General features: G+C 37.7%; 2 protein-coding genes across 9 annotated transcripts; one reads left to right on the top strand and one right to left on the bottom strand.

Moving 5' to 3' along the window:
• Positions 1 to 873: 873 nt before the first annotated feature.
• Positions 874 to 16086, bottom strand: LOC101159233 (solute carrier family 35 member F5). Of its 8 annotated transcripts, none has more exons than XM_020713125.3 (15): positions 15974 to 16086; positions 15062 to 15203; positions 14405 to 14554; positions 12686 to 12748; positions 12489 to 12570; positions 9601 to 9818; positions 9367 to 9448; positions 9173 to 9260; positions 7842 to 7906; positions 7634 to 7738; positions 7330 to 7489; positions 7144 to 7234; positions 6759 to 6913; positions 6070 to 6158; positions 874 to 2257 (listed from the first exon to the last, which is right to left on the bottom strand). In XM_020713125.3, exons 1-14 carry the CDS (start codon positions 16030 to 16032, stop codon positions 6077 to 6079), a joined length of 1542 nt encoding a protein of 513 aa, XP_020568784.1. In that variant the 5' UTR covers positions 16033 to 16086; the 3' UTR covers positions 874 to 2257; positions 6070 to 6076. The 8 variants fall into 8 exon arrangements, with proteins under 8 accessions (XP_020568784.1, XP_020568785.1, XP_020568786.1 ...); XM_020713126.3 differs by having other exon boundaries at positions 874 to 1707; XM_020713127.3 differs by having other exon boundaries at positions 9601 to 9791.
• Positions 16087 to 16164: 78 nt separating this feature from the next.
• On the top strand, positions 16165 to 25063 carry sympk (symplekin). Its single transcript, XM_023951218.2, has 27 exons — positions 16165 to 16518; positions 16726 to 16826; positions 17287 to 17352; positions 17464 to 17517; positions 17616 to 17689; positions 17786 to 17912; positions 18010 to 18259; positions 18369 to 18539; positions 18627 to 18866; positions 19538 to 19689; positions 19769 to 19919; positions 20043 to 20265; positions 20345 to 20495; positions 20613 to 20848; positions 20937 to 21018; positions 21115 to 21228; positions 21293 to 21440; positions 21527 to 21687; positions 22380 to 22488; positions 22625 to 22725; positions 22815 to 22905; positions 23169 to 23270; positions 23581 to 23768; positions 23902 to 24078; positions 24159 to 24236; positions 24402 to 24566; positions 24730 to 25063. Exons 2-27 carry the CDS (start codon positions 16764 to 16766, stop codon positions 24892 to 24894), a joined length of 3639 nt encoding a protein of 1212 aa, XP_023806986.1. The 5' UTR covers positions 16165 to 16518; positions 16726 to 16763; the 3' UTR covers positions 24895 to 25063.
• The last annotated feature ends 1002 nt before the right edge of the window (positions 25064 to 26065 follow it).

Here is a 26065-nt window from a genome sequence, read left to right as displayed (position 1 = left end):
GGTTTTTCCCCACAAACTGCACGTTTTAGGTATTTGATACATAAAAAACTGGGAAAGTCATACCTTGTATTTCCCTACTTTAAAGACTCAATATTAACTGGGATTGTAGTATTATGAGGTGTAAACATAGACCTTAAGCACTGGCTTTCAGTATACATTTACCTGGAGTCATTTCATCAAAGAATCATTGAAAATGTTCTGCTTACACACAAAACTTCACACTCATACTTCACTTTGACATTCAGATCACTGGGCAGAAATCACATCGCGTCAACACCTGCTGCAAGCCCACGCGATGCTTTGTTTTAATTAAACAGTCGGATTCCCCTGGTCTGCAACTATTAAAAACCTTAACATCAACTTTTGTCCTTCATTCTAACTTTAATTTCTGCTCACGATGTTAAGTGTTTGTAAAGACCTGACCAAAGGTCTCCTACATCCTCTCATAAATGCAGTCTTTCTTTTAAGCTTTCATAAAAAAATAACATCTGCTGTACCTGCAAGTAAAATCTAAGGCTGCAGTTGTTGTCATTCCCATTTGTGTTTTTATGCATAACAAGAAGTTATAACTTTTTTAATTTAAGTATTGACTCAGACATACCCTTTCTAGTTAGATGAAGAGTGTTTTTCTTTCAATTTTCTTTTTCAGTCACTCAGAGGCTGGCATGGGAAACGTCAACAATTGGATATCACATACATGGATCAACAATGTTCACTTTACAAGACAATACGGAAATCTGACTTTTGGATTAATAAACAGCAGAACACAGACCTCTTAAACATACGTTTTAATAGTGCACTAACACTAAAGAATAAAAACAGATGTAATAAAAATTACATGATTATACAAGAACTTCTTAATAAAACGGCATCTACGATCACATTTTTTTATTTCATTTTCAGATTGTACAAACATCTTTATTCATTCATAAAAACAAAAAAATCCAACAACAAAAACCAAAAAAGAACCTGAGGAAGAAAACAATTATATTCATGATTTAACAAGCACCATTGATGAAAGAGGACAATAAAGAATAGTAAAGATGGAAAACAGTTTCTTATGATTGAGTCTTCTTGAAAATCTCTGTTAAGACATTATGAAAGAAGTTGGGTTGCATTTTCAAACAGGTCCAATTTGCTCACTTACTCTTACCTGTCTTTTGAAAAGTCAACAAATTCAATCAGATAAAAAATGATGAATAAAACAGCATCATAAAATGAAGACCATGGACTTAACATTCAACAAGAGAGACAATTTTCTTCATTTGTAGTGTTTACAAGCTGGACTACAAGACAGACACTGAGTATTAGGCTAAGAAAAGTGCTTTTTGTCAACACACGAGATCACAAAAACAGCAAATACACTTAGTGTTCTCTTATGAAAAGAAAATTTTAACAGATACATCAGCCCTACTTGTGTTTTATAATCTGCACCCCAAGTAAAATAGAATGTTTTTGAGTTGATACATTTACTATGATACATAGTTAATAAATATTTCTTCAGTGGTTATTGAAGTTTCACAAAAATACACAACTCTTTGTTCATGTTGTGCTGTACTATATAAAGAATCCAGGAGATTGTTCCCACAGCAAGGCATTTTAGTTTACCCCTTACTACCATGTATGTTCAAACTAATCAAAGAAATTGAAAAGGCATAGGAGGTTTTTCTTGGCAGACGGATGTGATAATTAAATCAGAGTTGTTTTCTAAAAAAAAAACAAAAAAAACACGATAAACAGCAAAGCACTGATTCACTGATATAGTCACATTAAATAACCTGATTGATTGTTAGCCAGGAAACAATGTGATTATGCTAACCAATAAAACGCACCAAAATATACGGTTTCAGTGGCATTAGGCCAATATAGCCCCAAGAAACCAACTGCACAACTTTTAAACAATGCGCTCATATCTGAAGGTGCGGATGATGAAACCAGATGCAAAAAAGTCCCCCTGTCGATGTCATAATAGAGCTCAACATGTACCGTTTAACTGGGTCACATGACTTTTTTCTAAATAAAGTCCAGCACCTTGTTGTACCATAAAGTTTCTTTGCACAAAAATAGATAAATCTGAATGCCAGTCTCTGCTGAGAGCAATGCAAAAAAACCTGCTGAAATAGAAGGGACAAGTGTAAATGAAGGGGGTTTTAAAAAGTGCTGTCAAATCCAACTACATTTATAAGAGGCACAAAGGTAAGTTCACTGTGTCTGATAGTTTCCAGGTTGTTTTCTCAGCTGAATCCATGCTCACCACCTTTGGAAAAGAAAGGATTTCATTTAAAAAACTGTTAGAGACCAAAGAAAAAGCTTTAGCATGTGTGCAAGTGAATAATTTACACCTAAAAGCAAATCAAATAGAGTTGTACAGAACAATTTTAAAAATGTGATAAAGTGAAATTTATTAGCAAATCATTGAAAAACCTTCATCTTCTACCCATTCAAAGCAATGTTATCCTTGTATTGATGTCCAATATAAACTCTTCAAGACTGTTTCCCCAGTGTTGAGAAGTAAATGTTTTGGTCTCCTTACACATAAACTATGCATAACAAAGAAATAAACATTGTCTTGCAACAAACTGTCAGGAGCAAATCCTTTACAAGATTAAAAACACTGCTGCTGCTTAACTGCACAATACAACAGAGTTTTAGGCCAACAAAAAAAATAAAATAAAATTACAAGATTCTAAGTCGTAAATTTATGAGAAAAAAAATTGTACATTTACGAGATTAAAGTCGAAGTGAGCATGTAACAGAGCAGCAGCAAGTGAACGCCACGCATATTTATATATTACATTATATAATATATATATATATATATATATATATATACACACACACACACACACACACACACCCACACACACACACACACACACACACACACACACACACACACACACACACACACACACACACACACACACACACACACACACACACACACACACACATATGCAGAAGTTTAAAAAAAAAGTGCAAACCCCTGCATGGGATGTACCACCGGACCATAACTGAAGTGGCTGATATCAAGAAGTCCTACCAATGGCTAGAAAGGGCTGGCCTACAGGACAGCACTGAAGCACTCATACTGGCAGCTAAGAAACATGGACTGGAAACCCCAAGGTCAAAATGGGAAACACCCCCAAAGGTGGTAGAGAATGAGAGGGCAAAAATCCTGTGGGACGTCCAGATCCAGACTGATAGGATGGTAATGGCGAACCAACCAGACATTGTAGTGGTGGATAAAGAACAGAGGAAAGCCGTTGTGGTGGATGTGGCAGTGCCAAGCAATGGGAACATCAGGAAGAAGGAACATGAGAAACTGGAGAAATACCAGGGACTCAGAGAGGAACTGGAGGGAGCCTGGAAAGTGAAGGTGACAGTGGTGCCTGTGGTAATTGGAGCACTCGGGGCAGTAACCCCCAAGCTGGAGGAGTGGCTACAACAGATACCTGGAAAGATCTCAGACCTCTCAGTCCAGAAAAGCGCAGTGCTAGGAACAGCTAAGATTAGGGATGGGTATCGTTAAGGTTTTAACGGTACTACTACTCTTATTGATACTGCTTATCGATCCGGTATTTGAACGGTACTCTTATCGATACTTTTTGAGGACGAAAAATAAATAAATAAATAACAAATTAAGAACATAAAGTGTTTTATTTCCTCATTATGCAACAACACTGTTTTTTTTAACAAAACATTTTACTTTATACATGAGAATGTTCCAGACAGGATATTTATTTAATTATTTAATCTAATTATTGGTATTCTTTATGAGAGTGATGTTTCCTTTGATCTTTTGTCCATTTTCCACAACCTTGAATAGACTTTTGTCTGTCAAACACCAGAGTTAATTTAAGTAAGATGATGGAAACAAATTTACTTTGATGCAGACTCCATTCTATTTATTTATTTTTCTTTAAATCCAGGAAACCCAATAAATTATATTAATTTTACGGATGACAACTATTAGTTATTAATTATTATTAAGTATTAGGAAGCAGCTGACAGTTTGTCGCGGGTCTGGAATCATAAGCGGTGACTCTAAGCCCCGCTCCTCTACCTGTTTGTTGTTTTGTTGTTTACTCCGCGTGCAACACCCCCCCCGCCACCACCACCCCAGTGTGTTCTACACAAACAGCGCAACATACGGTCATCGTAGCAGCAAGGTGACAGGATGGTAGGGGCTCCTTGACGCAAACTTAATTAATTTAACGCAAAGACAATTGTTCTTACTCTAGGTTGCTCACGTGTCCCCTACGAGATCACCACAGACTGACTTGTCTTGTGTGTGTCTGAACAACTGCCCCGCCCCCGTCCACACAAATAGACAGACAGAGCGCTCCTCTTCAACGAGAGTACCGAAATTAATATCATCATTAATTAACGGAAAATTGACTGACTTGGTGAGTTCAATATGGCAGATAACGCTTATATCTTGTGGGACACAAAAACAAAGAAAAAGTAAATTTTCCAGTACCGATAGCAGAACCGTTCAGGTCAGATCTTAACGATACTGCGGTCTTGAAGAATGTGGTTCAATACCGGGGCACGGTACCCATCCCTAGCTAAGATACTGCGCAGGACCCTCAAGCTCCCAGGCCTCTGGTAGAGGACCCGAGCTTTTGTCAGAAACCACCAGTGGAAGGGTGAGAGGGCCTTTTTTTGTTTGTTTTATGTATATATTACGAGAAACTTTTTTTTTTTTTAAATTTGAATTTTTAATTTTAATTCTCCGATCCTGCCTCTGGCTCGTCTCTGCTCTGTACCTGACCGAGTACCTCGTCTCTGCTCCTGCTCCTACACCTGGCTGTGGTTCCTGTCTCAGGCTCGACTCGCGCCCCTGACTGTCCCCCCAACCACGGCTGGATGAAGCTCGTCTGCTGGACTTCATATATGTAGTTGTAGATTTAGATAAGTTAATTCTTCTCCAAGAGTTCTGGTAAATCGCCTGTCCGTCCTGGGGGAGGATCCCTCCTTCATGTGGGCACCCCTGAGGTTTCTTCCGGAATCCGTTTTTTTAGGAGTTTTCCTTACCGCGAAGGGGGGTCTAAGGGCAGCGATGCCAGTATAGCTTAGTCAGTTTGTTAGTTCATTGTAGTATTTTCCTATTGAACTCTTTGTATTCATGATGCTTTTGAGTTCATGTTTTACTTCGACGCCCATCGAGACGACTGTTGTTATGATTTTAGGCTATACAAATAAAATTGAAATTGAATTGAATTTGTAGTTATATCATGCTATTTTTCAAGTCGCTATTTTTTCTATTGTAAAGCTAATGTAATTAAAACATTGCAGCCTTTACAAGCCGTGTCCAGATCATTCAAGGCATCAAGTAAGTAAGTAAATTTTATTTGTATAGCACCTTTCACAGACAAAAGTTACGAGGTGCTTCACAGGTTAAAATATATCTATCTATCTATCTATCCATCTATCTATCTATCTATTTTTTTCAGGCCTAAATGTTCACTGATATGATCCTGAAGTAGCACAGACGGGCTGTAGTGATTCCATGCTTGCACTTCCTTCATTCCCCTTATGAGAAACAGCATAATGAATTCCAAATACCTTTCGGCTCTGCTGTTAATTACTTGACAGGATTGGAAGGAGAATGAGAAAATTTCAAGAAACATTTAAATAGTGGAGAGTAAACTGACCTCAGCCAGAAGAAGGCTTTGTGGAGTGGGCAGCCCATTTTTGGCTAAAAGGTTTAAATGTTTGACAACCTTTCATGCAGGTTATCTGCTTCGTGTGCTGACCAGAATGTCCAAACGCTGATCTCACCCTAAAAAGCCCTTACGTGTTTTCAAAAAAAAAAGAAAAATCTATTTGAAGGAATAAATTACTGTAGTGTAAATTTGAAAAGGTCACAATGTTAAAACAAATGAACTTCTTGACTGGTGTTTCAATATTTAGTTTTCCAAACACGATTTATGTCTGAACAGCAAAGCCGTATTACCTACTAGTTTTACCTTTTTCTATTTGAATTCATCCGATTATATCAGATTTGTGTAAACCTCGGTTACCACAAGCCCATCAGCAGACTCCAATGTAGTGCGTACTTACAGATGTATCACGAAAGGAAGCTGGATTCACTGGAAGGGACTTTGTTCAGAGGAATCAGGCTTTCACTCTGTTCAGAGTCTTCTGGCAGTCTGGAGGAAGGAAGTTGTTTGTAAATTATCATCGCAGTTATTCTCTTGACAACCATCATCATTATAATCATCCCTAACTAGACTGGAGCAAGCCTTCACAGAAGCATAGAGCGAGAAACTGCTGCCAAAAGGTTAGTCAGTCAAGCATGTGTAGCTGATAATAGACTTTACTAAGTGAGGCTGCTGCTACAAATGGACTCCATTATCCTTGTGAGAATGTCAGAGACTAAAAAGACAGCGTTAGTCTTTTTATTAATATGGCTGTGCGTCAAAATAGAAGCAAACAATTCATTTCAGTTTGATCAATTAAAAGCTTTACCTTTCAAAGGATTTTTTACAGAAAATTTGTGATTTATTTAAAATCATTTTGTTTTTTTTGAATTGTTTTGGAACCACGGCACACATTTTAAACTGTTTGGGCAAAACATAAGGAGCTGTATTTTCTTTCACATAGCATAAACAGAAAAAACCCATGTCTACTGCAGGCAAACCCTAAAACATTTCTAAAGTGAACAATCTTATTGTCATTTCGTTTGAAGAGCAAGTTTCTAAACTTAAAAATCTGTCTGTAACCAAAGTCTAAAATTGAGCAATATCCACCTTTGAATGCGATGTTTTCTGCAAATGAAAGAATATAACCTCCTCAGCCCCACCAATACTGGATCCCAGTTGTTGTAATGGCTTAATAGTGTGGCGATGAAGAAGGATATAAAAACAGGCAGTGCCCCAGCAAAAAATAACCATGAGAAGCGCACCTGTAAACATGTGGATGTGGGATAAGTCAAAAATTGGATAAATATTAAACAGAACATGCAAGTAAATGCATATGTAAAAACAATATGATTCCAATATAAAGAAAAATTATAAGGAGCAAAAACTCAATGGTTTTTTTTTTTGCTTACAAATGCAAATGTAAAACTTAACAAAGTGCTATATTATTTTGAGAAAACAAATAACTTTATAGATGATTTAGAAGGAAACATACCTTCTGCATGCAAATATCTGCCAGAATAGAGAGTGGGATAGTGAGGCTGAGGGCCAGAGTCCCAATTAGAGACGATGTAAGAAAACAGCCCCTGCCGCAAAACAAGCAAAAAAAATTGCTTAGTATTATTTATCCACAGGTTGATGCAAACCTGATGAAAATCAAAATAAATGATCAGCCTCTCACCAGAGCCAGAGAAACTCGGAAAGAACTGTTCCGATGAGGCCATTGATGAGGATGTATGTCCACACGAGTTGACTGGGCAGCTCGAAGGACTCAAAGCCTGTGTAGTGAAGCAGGAGGAAGCCGGGCCACAGCAGCAGCAGGTTGAACAGACCCACAAACCCTGAGAGATGCGAGGACAACTTTAAAGAGTTAAGACTCCTACTAAGCTTTTGTGTCAGTATTAAGTTCACAGAAAAGGAAACAGAGTAACTGCAAAAACTGGCACATAGCAAAACAGCCTTAAGTACAAAGGAGAAATGCTTACCAAAAAACATTGGAATGTCTAGCTTGTCCTCACGATCCACCCGTCTCTTGATCATCACAATGTAGACGGCATACAGCAAAGCCCCAGCCAGCGACCACAGACAACCTTCAGAAAAGTTTCAAAGTTCTAAAGCTGTATCATTTATAGACTACAGTTAGAAAAACATTCCTTCAGAATAAATAAGGGAGAAAAACAGAAAAGGCTGTACCTCTGACACCTTTCTCATCAAGGTTGTCCATGCTGGAGATACTCACAAGCGCAACACCTCCCATGCTAAACAATGCATAAGGTGTGAGTAAAAAAATAAAGGGGTCAACTTTGTGACTGTTTAGGACAACTTTAAAAAGTGTAGTGTTGTCATAAAGAAAGTGATCAGTTTATCACATAATTAAAAAGTAGCTGGCAATTACCTTAGAAATGCATATACAAAAACACTCTACCAGCAAATGTTTCTAAAAGATTCCCATCTTATGTTAATGTTATAACATTTTAAATGTGTTCTATTCAACTAGGTTTATTCTTTTATAGGCAATTTTATAGGCTAATACAGATTCACCACAGAGTGCATTTGGTGAATTATTTTTTTACATTTTCTTGTGGCCTTTTTCTCATGATGGAGGACATGAATTAAGATAAATTCCCCTTGCAGACAAATAGATCCATGTACGTCTTCATTTTCCTTGTCCAAGTTGGCATCTGATTCAAAACTGTATGGCTGGATAGCTCCAATATTGGTCGCCGTTTTTCATTGCACCAGTAATGTCAGGTTGGAGGTGTGAGGGGCTTTTAGCTAGCTGAAGAGAGGCTAAACAGGGTTGATAAGGGATGATGGGAAATGAGGGCATACTTACTCTGTACCAGAAGTCCTGCCCATAATTTAGAGGTGATTTTCTAATTAACTCTAGCCACTTTACAGAAATTATTTCCTAGAAAACGACAGGTTTTTTGATTTTGGCTAAAAACAGCATAATCATAATGTAGAAACCGCTGGGAACGCGTTTACGATAGATCGAAAGATGATCGAAGTGGGACTTTAAGGACAGTCTTTGATACTTCAATAGCAAAATTCAATGATTTATGAAACCTTTGAGCATACATTTTATATTTTGCATCAGAACTCTTTGGTTAAGGTTGAGGACTTTTGGTCACTGGGGGATTCGCATCTCTGACACAGAGAGCAATACAAGATTTGGATTTTTATAAACATCCATTAAAAATAAGTGGGTTTTTTTCTCATTATAGCTACTCTGCTCAGTTGGCTGGTGATGGCCACAAAGGGAGGACTTTTTTCCATGACTAGGTCAGACCCATCCAGTATAATTAGCACAAGAAACTTTTAGTGGGGAAAGAGCTGCTTTTGACAGAGCGTGCATAAGATGTCATAAACAATCAGAAACACTGAAAGATCAAGCTTGAAGGTCCACATTGGACCACTTGTCACGCTTGAAGAATATTTGAGAAAATGATATTCTCCCGGATAAATTCCTAAAGTCTTTTCCCGTCTATTTACCAAGAAGAAAGCTTGTGCAAAATGAATACCTCAGAGCCACTGCTAGTAGTTTGGACAGGGTGAAACGGTCGCTGCTGTTGCTGGGAAATATGGATGCAAAAATGAGTGTGAAAAGTCCTGAAGAGAAAAAGATAAAGGGGTTTAGTAAGAAGAGACACGTAGTGACTAAAACAACAAGAAATACACTTTGGAAAATCAAAAGAATTAAGTAACAGAGAGATACCTGAAGTAGATGACAAAATGTTAACAATAGCAACCTGTGTGCCTGACAGGGCTTCCTGGTATGACAGGTTAGCCAGAAACCACTGCAAGACAGAGATAACAAATTTATCTTGTGTTGATCTAAACTTTATCAGACCTTGATTAAAACATGTTCTTCAAAAACAAATCAAAGCATGTTTTTTTTTGTTTTGCTAGCTAAACATGTTTACTGAAATTCCAGATGCCTTCAACTCACCACAAAGCAGAAAAAGAAGCTGATTTTTGCCACATCAGTGATGGTTAGCTTTGCCACAGAGCGCAACATGGCCTCATGGTCTTTGGCAGCCATGTAGGACATGCGGGAAAGCTTGGCTTCCAGGGCTTGAGTGGACGGCAGCTGGCGCACCTCCATGATATTACTGAAGCGGACCCGCTGCTTTTTTGGTGCTGGGGGAGCAGAAAGAAGACTGAATGCTAGAAGAAAACAAAAAAATGATTTTTATTTAAATGTCAGAACACAATATAACTTAATTTAATTAATTGTTTCATTTTTTTTTCCTTTAACAAGAAAATAATTTATTTGCTGCATGTAAAATGTCAGAATCATTAGGATCTACTTTACGACAAAGCTGAGGAAAACCTTAGCTAATTGCCACTGTGATAAACATCCCTTTATAGATTATAAAAGTAAAAATAGTTGGATTTTATTGTTACTGCTATTATTTGTTATTTTCAAACTTATTTTAAGACTTGTGACTTCTCCCTGGTGATATTTTTTCTCCGATATACATTCCACATTTTTTGTTAGATTAAGTGGAGGCCTTAAATACGCTTTTGTTTTGTTTTTTTGCATTCTCTTGTACTGCGTTTATTGTCTTTTCCTAAGTTTATTGCTGTGTTTTAAATGTGTAAAAATAACAATAATCAAAAAACCTTGAAACAAATCAAACTGGCTCTGAATGCCTGCAACTACCGTATGTTACGGGTTACTAGAAAAGCACCACCAAAGACCTAAAAACTGAGCTCCATCACAACTTTTCTGAAGGGTTTAAAATAAAATATAGTCAAAGATAGTGAAAATATTAAAGTTTGTTAAAAAAAAAAAAAAGAAGGCTAGTTGTTGTTCTTGGCTAATTGACCAATAGCTCATTTCTAAAATAAGAAAAATAAAAATAATTCTGAAGAATTGTGGCTTTACAGAATGATTTTCTTTTTTTTTAAATATTTTTATAGATCAATACTGCCCTCTTCTGTAAAAATGTAACATTAATTACTATCAAATTATGTTGGATGAATAAATATGCAGATTAATAATTGGCTTTGGCAATTTTTTCACTGTAACTCAAATATAGACGTTTGGTCCAAATATTTGGGGGAATACAACTTGTAAACTACAGGTTGCAAAAAAAGGGGTATGATTCACTTTGTTTCCCTTCTGCTAGTACTTTGTTGATCCATACTTGTGTTGTACTCTTTGTGTCTCCTAGCAGATGCACAAAGGAAATTGAAATAAAGCTTTACACCATAATATTCCTGTTTTGGTTCTGCAACACTTTGAATGAAAATTCCTTAAACAATTTGCAGTACAGTATTGTCAAATGAGATTTGTAAGTGTATTTCATAGATACAGACAAAATCATGTCATCACAGAGGCTGGTGTACAGTGAAAATATACTTGCTGATAAGAACTTTATACCAAAACTGCACATTAAGTGGAAACCCTTTTTCAACTCCATCCATCCATTTTCCAAACAGACAATCTCTGTTGAGTTCATGGGGTTGCTGGAGCCTATCCCAGCCACTGTTGGGAAGAAGGTGGGGTCTACCCTGAATGGGTTGCCAGTCCATCGCAAAGCCACACAACCTTACATTCTTATATTTACATTACAAATACACCAAGGGCAAATCTCGATTAACCAATGGAGTTTTTTTTCAACTCATTTATGTTATCCTGTCTTTTGTATTAAACATTTTAACTTATTTCGTCAATTGTTGATTTTGTTTTCTTGTTTGGCGAGAAAAAAGTTTTTTAAATTGACAATCTCTGAACTTTTGTACAGCTCTATACAAATAACACGACACAATATTGTGCTGTTGTATTGTGTTGTAAATGTAATTGTTGAACTTTTTATCCTGCCTTAGGACAATGGATGAAATTCAGCTCCTGTGCTAATAACTCACAACTATTAATGTTGAAGCAGCAGCTGAAACATTGTTTAATATGCACTGTCCTAATTCAAATATATACATAAAATAAGTTCTATACTATGTTTAAACCTAAAAACTAAAATATTTTAAAGCCTCATTTAGAGACATGGGTCTTCTTTCACTTTGCTAACATGCATTTTTATATTAAAAAAATGTTTATTTTAGAAACCGATAAATTGCTGCCACAATTATAATGTTTACATTCACACAAACACTTATCTTACTGGAAAACTCTCATACCTCAAAAAGATACAGGAAAGAAAAACACACTATTTAGATTTTCTTAGTCCAAATAAAGTGGTGGTTTGTAAAAATCTAACTGGAGATCAGACAAGAATAAAAAGTTTTTTCTAAATATTGTAGCATGTGATTTCTGCCATATTGACAGTTTCTGATCTCACAGGCCACAGAGGTGTGTAACTTAATAAGTGGGATTACAGCACACTTCATTCACAGCATCACCTTAGTTTTTAAAATCCAAAATACAATGTGCATTTGAATGCAAAGACAATTAAGTTCCGCTACATGTAAGTAGTGGTCTTTTTTCATTTTTTTCTGCAATAGCGTATTCACAATTAAGTTCCTTCTCTAATTACCAAACAAAAAAACAATGTTTAAAAAAAACAAGGGAAAATACACGCAAAGGTAAAAGAAGAACAAATGATAAATGATTTTACAGGTTTTAGTAAAAATCTGGTGCTGAATACAACAAAATTGCAACTTGTTCCTCCTTGCATTTACCTTAACACTACTTAATAGGAAGTGTATAAGAACCTGTGCTACTTATCGAATGATCATCAGTAAAATAATATTGCTTCAATTTTCTGCCATCTGTGCTCTCCAGTTTTATCTGGAAAAACTTGCAGAACACCTGCAACCACCTGAAGAACTTAAAACTTCTGATTAGACAAAAACAAAAGTTTTCTTGGTACTCACAGGATTCACAGTCTTGGATTAAATAGTCAGAGTGTTCGCTGGGTACATCCTGAAACTTCACTGGTACATACAGTGGTTCACTCTGCACCAACATGAAACAATGTTAGCTCAGTAACAGGCACAAAACTTAGCACGTTGCCTTCACCAGTGAGGCTAGACAAAGTATAATCAATGTCCTATTTCTTCCAGTTACATACCAAGCGGTTGTTTACAGTGTTGTCAGTGGTGCAGGGCGTAAAGTAGGCCTCAGCCTCAGCAAACTGCACACAACAGAAATCAATTTCAGAGACAAAAATTTCAAAAAGTGTTTCTTTTTTTTTAAATAAATTTTTAATAGTTAACTGTAGAAAAATTAAGTTAAAAATATTGGAGGTTAAAACTGTGTTGTAATGTGCAAAAGTCTTAGGCAGGCAGAAAAGTATACAGTAAACAAAGAATGCTTTCAAAAATGCAACCTTCAAATCATTTGTTTCCATCTATAAAATACAGGGAAGGAACAACAGAGAAATCTAAATCAAATCAATATCACCCTTTGGCTTTAAATCAGTATTAGTTTTTCTTGGTAAACATGTTCTTAGTTTTTGAAGGAACCCAGCTGGTTGTTCCAAACACCTTGGAGAACTAGCCCATGTTCTTCAGTGAATATCGACTTTCTCTCATCCCTCTGTTTCTTCATGTAACACACTCCATAATGTTGATTTGAGGACTCTGCCATCATTTCCTGATGAATAAACTTGGGGCCAATCACCTCCGTGATGGTAGTGCATGATGGATAAGTATCTGCCTGTATTTCTCAGCATTGAGAGCACCATTAATCCTGACCAAATCTCCAACTCCCTTTACCAAAAATATAGCCCTAGATATTCAAAAACCTTCACCACGCTTCCTCTGATGCCAGCAGACCTTAATATTGTACCGCCTTCCAGCCCCTTCAATGAACAAACTCCCTTCCTTCTACCACAACCAAAGTTTCACTCGTCAGTTCAGAGCACCTGCTCTCATTTTTCTGCACCCCAGTTCCTATGTTTTCCTGCATTCTTGAGTTGCTTGGTCTTGTTTTACACATCAGAATTTTGGCTTTTTGGCTGCACCTTTTCTATAAAAATCCCTTGTGGACAGACTTCTCTGGACAGTGGGAGGGTGTATCTGGTTTCTGCCAGTTCTGAGCTGATGCCATTTGTGGACATCTTCCAATTTCAAAGGGTAATAAGGTCGATGCATTTTTCATCTGCTGCACTAAGTTTTCTTGGCCAACCACTTGGTTTACAATCCTCATCATTGCCCGAGTCTTTGTGCTTTTTCAAAAAACGATGATCAACTCATCGTGACATCCTAATCTGCTTTGAGATCTTTGTCTGTGAGACACCTTGCTGATGCAGAAAAACTACTTTTTATCTTGTTGCTGTGCTCAATCCTGCTTTGACACGAAACTGTCTTTCACAACTTCTCCTTCGCTCTTCGTCATCCAGGTTTAGGGCCTCCTAGACAGCCGTTTCCATTTCTGTTTCATGGTTTCAACCTATGTGTGGCATTGATGAATATTGGCATGTAAGCTTGATCATACACCTAGAAGTAATCTTACAAGATCTCTGACTTTTAGCAAGTGTACCTATGAGCATTGATGTGGATTTAAAAGCCAAAGGAAGTAACACAAAAATATTAATTTGATTTAGATTTTCCATTTTTTTCACACTTTATTTTTGTACATTGGTAAAAAGTAAAATCTATTATTTTTTTCCACACCTGCCTAAACTATTAGACAGTATTGCATAAAATAAAAAATGTTGATTTAAATACTGTTGCAACCCTTGAAAAAATTCCATACTATGAAATTCTGTAACAAGAAAAAAAAAAGATTTAATGGAAAGGACTGACTAAAATGCTTTTCTTTTTTGGGTTTTTCTTCGATTACTTACAAATGCAGAGTGCCTGCGTTTCAGCGTGCCAGTGCACTGTTGCCTCCAGGGCCTCCACAGGAGGAATCCCAGCAAATACAGCACAAACATTGATGTCTTGGTAAATGTGCTAAAAAAAGGTTTGTTGTAATCCTGACGCTTGAAAATGTACTGATGGAATAAAGAGAAGGAAAATGGGTATTAGGGTTTTCATTTCACTAAGTGGCAAACAACCACATTTGAATTGAGGTTTCTGTAGTTAACTCAATCCCCATTCAGGGCTACTGTGGATGCATCCATAATAAACCAGATTAAATGTAGAAAATAAATCCTTTTTTCAGTGCTACCTTACCCAAATTCTTCCATATATATTTTTTTTTGTCTGTTTCATCAATGTCAAATCTTTAATGTTTACTGAAGCTATGCTGTAAAAAGCCAGAAGAAATGCACATACAGATGTTTTGGAAATACATTTTTTACAAATAGAATTTGAGTCAACTCGAGGAACTGGCTTAGTCAGTTTGGATTTGCCAAACTTTGACTGATTCGAACTTAAACTACTCTAATTCCTGTAAGACTTTGTTAAGATACTGTGAGGACGTTCTTGTGTGTTTGTCTCAGTAGAGTTTTGTTACACACTAAATGACAACCCACAGACAGCTGACAGACTGTCCTTACTGAGGTTAGCTCGGAGGAAGCCACCCAGATGACATCCACCAGAAGGAGTATCACCACCCCTAAGGCCATCCTCCTCCGCTGGGCTGTAGAGCTTCCCTGAGAGCTCATCCGGTTCATGATGAAAACCCACTCCATTGAGACCCTATAACAGACACATGACATAGAGGGGAAAACGAATATGATATTTTTTCCCTCTTTTTATTCTACTGTATGCTTTGCTGGAGGGACAAGGCAACAATGCCACTGTACATTGCTCTAAAGGTACAATTTATAAGAATATACCATGACAGATTCATATAGACTTTTAAGACAAGGTAAAAATGAAAAAAAGTTCCTTAAGACTGGGAAACCAGTCAAAGGCCTTTCCTACAGGTTTTTCCAATGAAGACCGTGGTTAACTTAACTAACACGTTGCAGGAAATACGCTTGTAAAGCATCACTAACAACAATACTCATAAACGCGTGTTACAAGTGATGATGTGCGTGTTTTCTACTAGACCTCCGCCTCTTTAAACAAAAATTCTGTTGCATGTTCATGTGGCAATGAATGTAAAACATAAGTGGTCCCAATGAGAATCAAAACTATGAGCACGAAACCGTCTGCAATTTAAAGATGTAAAATTAACTGATTTATTACGATACGACGTTCTGTATATTAAAAACAAAATAAGCACAGTTTTTACTAGCTGTATCCAAAACAAGCTTCGCAGTGGTACGTTTTAGCTGCCTGTTTTCCAAGCTAACTAAGAGCTAGTAAAATGTCCTACAAACAAAGTAACAAAAGCAATAACAGCGGCGTGTTCACCCGAATGCGAGGCGTATTCATTCACTTTTCTTCATTAGTTGATGTCCGATTGATCTTTTACATTACTGTTTCTAAAAAACAACACGTTTTAAACGAGAATATTTTACCACTCCAGCGGTTGTAAACATAAGCACTTCCTTGTCTTGTTATTAGCATCAGGTGACATCACTTATCCCGCTAAGCCTCATGGGACTTGTAGTTAAATGGTGATCGATTAAAAACATTTGAAATGTGTCTATGGCACATATTTTGTTTCCCATGTGATGTAAACAATACTAGTGTTCTTATTAATAGTTAAAAAATAAATAAACAAAAATAGCTTAGAGGCACACAAATCCAGCAGGAGGCGCTGCTTTTATTTGAGTATCCGAAAACAGCCGAAGAAGAACCGTACCATAGCTTCTTCGATGAAATATGGCGGTAGCTTTGTTTGCTTGCTAGCAAAGTTAATTCATATATTTAATAAGTACTAAAACAAGGCAAATCTTGTTGTCTAATAGATCATATTTGTAATTACCCGTTTAATACAAGAGTTAGTGTATCTATAACGCAGTTGGCTTAGTAAAGTAGATTATTATTTTATCGTTTTGGCTAACCTAATGTTACGAGCTAACTAACTGGATTCATTCTCATCATTCTGGTAATCGTGTAGGTAAGTTAGAAAAAAATACTGACTTGCGTATTGAAATTTGTTTATTTAAGTATTATCAATTGAATATGTGTTTCTGTAATACATACGAATGTTTGTAGTCTGACTTAAAACGTTCAGTAATTTGAATTAAAATATAGATGTTATGCGTAATTCTCGTATTGTTATGTATGCTCTAAATTATTATTATTATTTCTGTTTTCCTTTCAGGATCATGCAAGATTATTACTGACTGGAACATCAGCAACATGGACATTTCTTCTAAGGCGGAGGACACTCCGAAAGGGGTCGATATGACCACCAGTGAAAAGGTCTGTACAATTAGCACAAGATGAAAGATTTGTTTACAATCTCAGGGACAACAACACAATCTGGAGGTAGCAGACTTTAAAACAGAAATATTTTAATCTGAAATTGTTCATATAAAGCATTTTAAGTCTTAAAATATACATCTAGAAACACAACAAATCATTAAATGCTTTTTGTGTGATGCAAGTTAAATCTTGATCTTGCTATCTAAACATTCTTTATTTTTTAATCTGCCATCGATTTTGTTCTGATAAATTGCAATATATAAGAAATATTTACAATTGCTGCAGTTTAATCTAAATGGGGCTGTAGTCTACATTTGCAGTTGTCTGGGGTTAATAGCTAAGAACACCTCATTTGGCTCAAACATGCTATATAGTAGAAATTATGCTAATATTTTTTGGCTGGTTAGCCTCTTATTGTAGCGTTGTAGAGACTTACTCTGGTTCTTTCTTTTCTCAGGTGGTGGAGCTTCTGAATCAAGCTTCTCTCATACCCACTGATGAAAAGCTGACTGCTCTCAAACAGGTTGGTAGTGTAAATCTGTGCAGTTTAGATGACTGCTACACAGCAGCACCGACTGAGGTGCTGATGAGGTGGTTGTAAGAATTTGAAGTCACGCGTTTGAATTTCCTTTAGGTTCAAGAGCTCATCATCAACAAGGATCCGTCCCTTCTTGACAACTTTTTGGATGTAAGTAAGCACCTGCCTTTCATGGCAAAGGAATGGTAAGCGTGTAAGTTAAAATCGGCCCAGTCATGTTCTTGTATCTTGCCAATTCTATTTTACAGGAAATAATAGCGTTTCAGACCGACAAATCAATAGAAGTGAAAAAGTTTGTCATTGGATTTATAGAGGAAGCATGGTTAGTTGTTTGTGTCAACATTTTACATCTTATACACTTTTAAATGTATGTATATTTATTGAAACTCTTTTTTTTTTATATCTATTTCCCAACTAGTAAAAGGGACAATGAGCTCCTTGTTAGACTTATCGCCAATCTAAACATGCTGCTGAAGGATGAAAGTGTAAATGTGGTGAAGAAAGCCATTCTGACACTCACTCAGCTCTATAAAGTAACATTACAGGTATGCACCTTAAAGTCACTCGCATAATTTCCTGCTAAAATAATAGGAATACGGTGTTTTTATGTTCCCACATCTTCTGTTGTTTCTTTTCTGCCAGTGGTTGGTCAGCTCAAAAACACTGTCAGAAATGCAGGAGGCATGCTGGGACTTGATCACTCAAATGAAAGGGGAAGTGTTGGCCTTGCTGGACTCCGACAATGATGGTGTTCGCACACACAGCATCAAATTCACAGAATCTTTAATCATCACTCTCTCGCCGCGGACACCTGACTCTGATGTACCCAAACGCCAGGATGCTGACATTAGCCTTGACAAAGTTCCCAAAGACCATTCGTACATTCACTACGGTAAAGATTTTAGAACTCTCTTTTTTTTTTCTTTTTTTTTTTTTTAAACAGGCATGTTAAAATCTTTCTTACTGCAGGATAGATTTATTACATTCTGTTGAATCAACAGGTACTTTGTGTGAAGAAGGAAAGAGTGCACTGGAAAAGCTCTTAAAATTCATGGTCCACCCAGCTATATCCAGCATTAACCTCACCACTGCATTGGGTTCTTTGGCAACGATTGCCCGTCAAAGACCAATGTTCATGTCAGAGGTGGTGCAAGCATATGAGACCCTCCACGGTGAGTGCTTCTTAGTCAAAAAAATATATATTATCCCCTTAACATTATTATTAAGGTGCAATCATTAATATTTATCTTTTTTTCTAGCTAACCTTCCCCCCACTCTGGCCAAATCTCAGGTTAGCAGTGTTCGAAAAAACTTAAAGCTGCACTTGGTGGCAGTTCTCAAACATCCGTGCAGTGTGGAGTTCCAGGGTCAGATCAGCACTTTGCTGCTGGATCTGGGAATGCCTCAGACTGAGATAACTCGAAACACTCCTGTACCACGAGAGCCTCGCAAGAGGCCTCGCTATGAGCAATACACAGAGGGAAAGAAGGTCAAGATTGGTGAGTAGTTCACCACAAAAATGCAGACTGCCTTAGAAAATAACATTTTTATAAAAAAAAAACAGTCTTTAAAGGACTTGTTGAAAGATTACGAGTGTTTGTTTTCTTGCCATCACTTGCAGAGGCTGTAACTTTGCTTTACTTAGTTTTTCTTTCTGCACAGGTTAGTCTCTATTGCAGCAGCATCACACCCAGAGATTCTTTAGATTACTGTGTGGTGACTCTGTAGTTTTAGATTGACTAATAGAAATAGAATTTTAGATTCAAAATTTTAGGTTATTCTTGCTCTTTTCTTAATTCCCCCACGGTTTATATTTTAATGTTTCATTTTGTGCTATCAGTGTGGATTATAAATTCACTATGGATTTGTTTTAATTTGTGACAACAATTACAGACATTTTTTGAATTTAAAACATATTTTGGGTACTCCGATCCCGTTTCATTACAGGTTTTCTTTTCTTCTTCTTTTTTTATTCCAATAATGTTGTTTTTGGGAATATTCTGAATGAAATTAGCATAACTCATGTCTAACCATATTTGGGCATCGGAGGCCTATAAAAATTGCTTTTGCAAAGACACATGGTTTCTTTATTTATTATGGTTTTTTAAAATTGCTTTTGCAAAGACACATGGTTTCTTTATTGATTTATGGTGCGTGTTCTACTGTTTAGAACCAGCTCTTATGGAAGATGATGAAGACAAGGAGGAGCCAGCCCCCCTCGCAGCCCCCAAGCCAGCGGCCGTTCCAGCCGTGCAGTCTGCCCTTGACCTTACGGCCGAGTTCCTTCACCCGCTGCTAACTCCTGAAAATGTCGCCAACCTCGTAAGTGTCTGAGATCATTCTCAGGCTGTCTTTTTTTCTGAGGGTTTGTGTCCTAAAACTCTTCATTACCTCGGTTTAGGTGCTCATCAGCATGGTGTATCTGCCTGATGTGATGCCAGCATCTTTCCAGGCCACATACACACCTGTTGAATCTGCAGGTACTGATGCGCAGATTAAACATCTGGCCAGGATGATGGCTACACAGATGACTGCAGCTGGAATTGGTCCAGGTGAGCATCACAAACGTGCACCAGAAACACTTCATAGTAAAAGAAAAAAACATAAAACGAAATAAGAATCCTCAAAGATGCTGGTTTGTCTTATATGAGCATTTTCTGAACTTTGAACCTTAGGTCTTGAACAAAGCAAAGCAAAGGGGGATGAGGCTTGCAAAGAGGAACAGAGCGAGGAAGACTCTACTGCTAAAGACATTCTCATCAAACGCAAAGTTCCTGCTGTGATCTTGGGCCAAGCCATCTCTGTGGTCGGAGGTTACTCCGAGAAGCCCTCTGCTACGGAACCTCCAGCCGCACCAAAGAGGCTTCCAGAGCCCATCCTTCCATCTGCACCAACCAAGTGAGTTCTAGCACTTCATTCAGACAGCAAAGAGGGTGAGATCTCGCTTGTCACCCCGCATGATTCTGGTTCTTTACAGGTTGATGGGGGCAAGCGGTAGGAAAAAAGTGTTCCGCTTGTCAGATGTTGTTCAGCCTCTATCAGACACCCAGAATGAGAAGTTGACTTCAAGCGCTGTGAAGCGCATTTTACATTCAGAGAAAGCGATTGCACAAAGTGGAATGTCCCATGTGAGTAACCCAAATCAGGATACATCTTGACTTTAACGAGTGCAGGGGGGTTAAAACTGGATAGGGTCAGTCTATTTCCTTCCTTTGGGGTATAAGAATGTAAAATCTGTGTTGCAGATCAGAGTAAAGCTCCTCTCCAGACTTGTGACACAGTTTGAAGGAATGATGAAAGAGGACGTACTTCAATTTATTTTAGAGGACATCCGGTCAAGGAGTGATCTGGCCTTTTCTCTGCTCTACCAAGAGTATAACACTTACCTCAGCCAGCTCCCTTCAGGCCTGCTGGACAGCTATGATCAGTGTCTTTTCACTCTGCTGTCAGGCCTGCAGGAGAAGCCTGAGCAGAGGGATGGGTAAGAACACATGCTTGGTATCAAGATTTGCTACATTGCTTTGGTTGCTGTGTATGTATAGGAAGATTTGTGTGTTCCTTATTTCTAGGCTTTTCACCAAGCTGGTACTGGAGGCTCCCATTATAACCGAATCTGCATTAGAAGTAATCCGGCGTTACTGTGAGGACGAGGTAAAAAAACAAAACACAAAAAAGCCCAGCTGTACTCCGGTGGCTACTTCTCAACCTTTCCTTCAGCATTCTGTGAGCCATTTCCTTTCGTTTCAGTCTCGCGTATATTTAGGAATGACAACTCTGAAGGAGCTCATAGTCAAGCGGCCCTCCAGGCAGTTTCAGTATCTGCACGTGCTTCTGGATCTCAGCTCCAACGAGAAAGAGAAGGTGATGCTGGGATGGGCACGTGTCTGATCTGTTCTTGTGCTAAATATCTGCTCTTCCATTTCAGGTGCGCACCACTGCCTTGGCTTTTCTGAAGCGCATGTATGAGAAAGACCAACTGAGGGATTACATCGAGAAGTTTGCTCTAAACTACCTGCAGCTTCTGGTTCACCCCAACCCGCCATCTTTGCTCTTTGGAGCCGACAAGGATACAGGTTTGTTCATAACATATCTGACTTATGATTGTGATGATGCGATCTTCACATTTTTGCCTCAATGCTCTTTGCATTTGTTGACACAGAGGTGGCTGCCCCCTGGACTGAAGAGACAGTGAGACAGTGTCTTTTCCTTTACCTGTCCCTGCTTCCTTTGAACCACCGGCTGGTCCACGAGCTGGCTTCCGTCTACACTGAAGCCATTGCTGACATCAAACGCAGCGTCCTCCGAGCAATAGAGCAGCCTGTAAGGCTTTCCTCACTCATTTGTTTAGGAAAGTTTGGGTTGTTTGAGTCATAAGCAGCGTGAAACATAAACCAACCCCTCAGAATAATAATAAAAAAAACAATTTAACAGTCAAACTTTTTAACTTTATGGTTTTGCCTAAATCACGCAAATTAAAACAAAACATAAAATAAAATCAGAGTTCATGCTTCCATTGATGAAATGATGAGAATGTTTTAATTGGTCAGCAGTAATGCCACTGTAATGCAGGTTTATTTTAATTGTATTTTGACCTATTTATGGGTTTACCATTATAAACTTCAGTACATGAGTTAGTTTGTACATTCCATCAGAAAAAGAAATTATTCTACTACTTTTCCTTTTAAGGAAGTGCCTTTAAACACCAATTGAAATGTTTTTGTGTACATCTTAAATTAGTCTAAATTTTTTTGTTTGATTTCATGTTTCAACAAAAATTTCCTTTTTTTCTCCCTATTTTCAGTTTTTCTCTACATTCTTGAAACTTCTCACCTCACACCTCTTCCTTATGAACAAAAACAAACAGTTTGAGAGCAGAACGAGATATTAGATCTCTGTACCTTTTTAAAGTCTGATGAAGGGCTTTCACAAGACCTCAAGAAAATCAAAAAGGAAATGATTTGAACTAAATCATTTGAGTAGTTTGTGCTTTTTGATTTATCTCTTTGCTTTAGATTCGTGGAATGGGGATGAACTCTCCAGAGCTGCTACTGCTGGTTGAAAATTGTCCTAAAGGAGCAGAGACTCTGGTCACTCGCTGCCTGCACATATTGACTGATAAAGGTAATGTTTAATTTGTACTGGATTTAGGTCACAGAGTGGAGATTTTTCTGAAAGGAAAATGTATTTTTGCATGATTTGGTGCATTGTCCTCCATGAGAGCGTACAATGAAATATGTGGAAACTGTCTTTATTGTAGTGCCACCATCACCAGAGCTGGTGGAGAGGGTGCGAGACCTTTACCACAAAAGAGTGCCAGATGTTCGCTTCCTAATCCCCGTCATAAATGGTCTTGAAAAGGTGCCAGTCTAGTTAACAGTCAGTGAATCAACCGCTAGGATTTTTCGGGATTGTCTTTACTATTCCTGTTTGTTTTTGGTTATCTATAGAATGAAGTCATCCAGGCTCTCCCTAAACTCATCAAACTGAACCCGATTGTTGTGAAGGAGGTCTTCAACAGACTCTTAGGAACTCAGCACAGTAAGAGCTATTTTTATCTAATGTTTGCATAATTCTTTGAATCCATGCTTAATTTTAGACATTTCTACTACACAAGTCCAGCCCAATAGCAAATTAAGCATATATTTGATTAAACATGTTAATTAAATCTTTAATGCTAATTTCTTACTTTTATTTATGAAAATATATTTACTTATATTTGAAACCAGATCCATTGTTTACTGCTGAGCTTTATTTATAGTGGTAAAGGTGACTGGTGTTGACCCTTGGTCCTGTTGTTGCAGGTGAGGGAAGTTCATCTGTTTCCCCTCTCACTCCTGGGGACCTGCTCATTGCCTTACACAATATCGACTCAGTCAAATGCGATATGAAATCTATCATTAAAGGTCAGTGATCAGAGACACCTGAAACAAAAATGATGACAGTTTGGTTTTTAAGATGCTATCAGACATTCCCTTTGTGAAAGCCATTTTTCCTTTGATCTTCAAGTCTTTACCAGAGGTTCTCTAGGAATTTTGGGGACCTTGTAAATCACATCCTTGACTGTTTTTATACATACTTTCAGTCATGTTCTTGTGCCTGACAAAATTCTTCTTCTTTTTCCACTCATTTGTGCCAATTGTGTACAAAGAAACCAAACACTTTTGGATTTATGAACCTTGCCTGTTTGGTTTTTCCTATGTATTTCTGCTCCAGCTACCAACCTGTGCTTTGCGGAGAGGAATGTTTACACCTCAGAGGTCCTAGCGGTGGTGATGCAGCAGCTGATGGAGCAGAACCCTCTCCCTATGCTGCTCATGCGCACTGTCATCCAGTCTCTCACCATGTATCCCCGACTGGGTGGATTTGTCATGAACATCCTGTCGCGCCTTATTGTTAAGCAGGTTAGCTCTACGAAAGAAAAAGCGTCCAATCCAATCAATCTTTTTTTGTACTTGCTGTGCCAGTAAAAAATATTCAGGGAAGTAGGCACTGTTTTCATTACCATCTGAAAGGTTTGGATGTTTTGTCCTGTAGGTGTGGAAATATCCCAAAGTCTGGGAAGGTTTTGTTAAGTGCTGCCAAAGAACCAAGCCTCAGTCGTACAGTGTACTGCTCCAGCTCCCACCTGCACAGCTGGCTAGCGTGTTTGAACGCTGTCCGGAAATGAGAGCGCCTCTTCTGCAGCATGTCCACTCCTTCACACCTCATCAGGTTAGAACCCGGCTTAGTCCTTTCATTTTGTCTGTGTGAACATTGATTTTGTTTTAACACAGTGCCTTTCTCTGAAACAGCAAGCTCACATACCTTCCTCCATCATGGCTGTCCTGGAGGCCCATAAAAAACCAGAGCCAAGTCCTGTGGAGAAAGAGGTAAACACACTTGTATCTTAATAATGTACCATCTGTTTTGAGTTTATGTTTTTAAAAAGATTTGTCTGGCTTTGCCGCATGCATAGAGAGGTTTTTATGAGAAAATCTGATTCATTTACTTATTATGCCTGTGTTTGGTTGCTATATTTTTCTCTTATCCTACAGATGGAACATAATCCAGTTATAGAAGAAACTAATTTTGCTGTGGAGAAAGAAGTAGAATTGCCTGTTCAGCAAGAGCCAGTCTTCATTAAATATGATGAAGAACCAATGGAACAAGAGGAATCAGAACCAGTGATTCAAGAAGAAACAGGCGAAAGCCTTTCACAGGTAACACGAGACATGTCAAGTAAAGAAGGACCTCAGTAATCTCCCATTCTGTTGTTGTTTTACGCTTTTGACGTCTAATTGGCTACCCACAAACGCCTTGATGCCACTTACAGTATAGTTTTCATTTGAGTAAATGTTTAAATGTTCCTGATTATTTTCCCAGGAGGATTTGGCAAGAGACATCGACACACCGCCCCCTCAACCAGAGACGCCCGAAGAGTCAATGGAAGAGTCCCATCCTGAAACCTCAGACCAGGATCCAGTCAAAGAAGCTGAGGTTGACATCAGTGATGTTGAAACTGGAACTGGCACTGAGGATATTGATTAATAATGCACTCAGAACAAATCATTTCTCTATCCTGCAAATATTACTGTATTCCAGGATTTCAAAGCATTTTTTTTTGTTTTGTTGGAAAAAGTTAATTCAAAGTAAGTTGAGTGTGAAAGCATTCCATTATCTTGTTTCTTTCAGTGTCAAATAAATCGTCTTAAAAACATCATTGATTACTGTATTTAATTATGACACAATGCTGCTGTGCTTTAGAAATGAATCAAAACTCCAAAGCTGGAGGCTAACTTGCTCTTCTTCTAAAACACACGTGTCAAACTCAAGGCCCATGGGCGAAATGTGGCCCGCCATGTCATTTTATGTGGCCCGCGAGAGGATAAACGTTTTTAATTTCTTAAAAAAATAAAACTTGGTTTGTATTTATTCATAAACATTTCATTCATTCATTGAATAAATACAATGAATAAGTACACACCAAGTTTTATATGAATCTAGGGGGAATGGGACTTGAAATATCGGATTGGGCAACTATATATTAGGATTTAAACACTGTCCATATAAACTAGCCTGACAGAATCAATGTAAAAAGGATTTATGCTAGAGTAATAAGCAAACGTGTTTCTATGCAACTGCAATTGTCACTTTAAAAAGTTATAATAGAGTTATTTGACATTAAGGAGTAGTACTGTTTATTTTTCATTACATTTATTTACATGTACAAGTTATATCTGGCCCTTTGAGGACAGCAGCTATGCTGATGTGGCCCACAGTAAAGATGAGTTTGATACCCCTGCTCTAAAATGTTACTTTGGTTTCTAAAGCTCTTACTGTGGAAAGATTGTCAAAATACCAAACAGAACAGAAAGAAATGTTTAACCCTTGAGTAAACTACTTTTGGTGTGAGAAACAAATTATTAGAAGTTAAGGTGAGCTTACTCCACTTCATCAGTCTTTCAGTTTTCAAAAATCTTTCAAATTAAAATGTTGATACTAAATTCTAAGACTACACATTCAAGCAAGTGTGAACAAACTCTGTAATAAATTATTCTATGAAACCTACGAGCTCAGTTTTGTCAAATGCACTTCTTTCACGGCTAAAACATTAGTTTCTTACGACGGAGTTTTAGGGCCACGGTGAGGAAAAAAAATTCTGGCCAACGTGGCGAGATTAAAGTCGTCATGTCGACCTTAATCTTGTCATGACGAGAGA

The sequence above is a fragment of the Oryzias latipes genome, chromosome 21, assembly GCF_053564925.1.
Source record: "Oryzias latipes strain Hd-rR chromosome 21, Olatipes_Hd-rR_3.1".
In the NCBI taxonomy this organism is placed as follows: Eukaryota; Metazoa; Chordata; class Actinopteri; order Beloniformes; family Adrianichthyidae; genus Oryzias; species Oryzias latipes.
The sequence above is the reverse complement of the archived record's forward strand: the minus strand, read 5'-3'. Positions and strand labels throughout refer to the sequence as shown.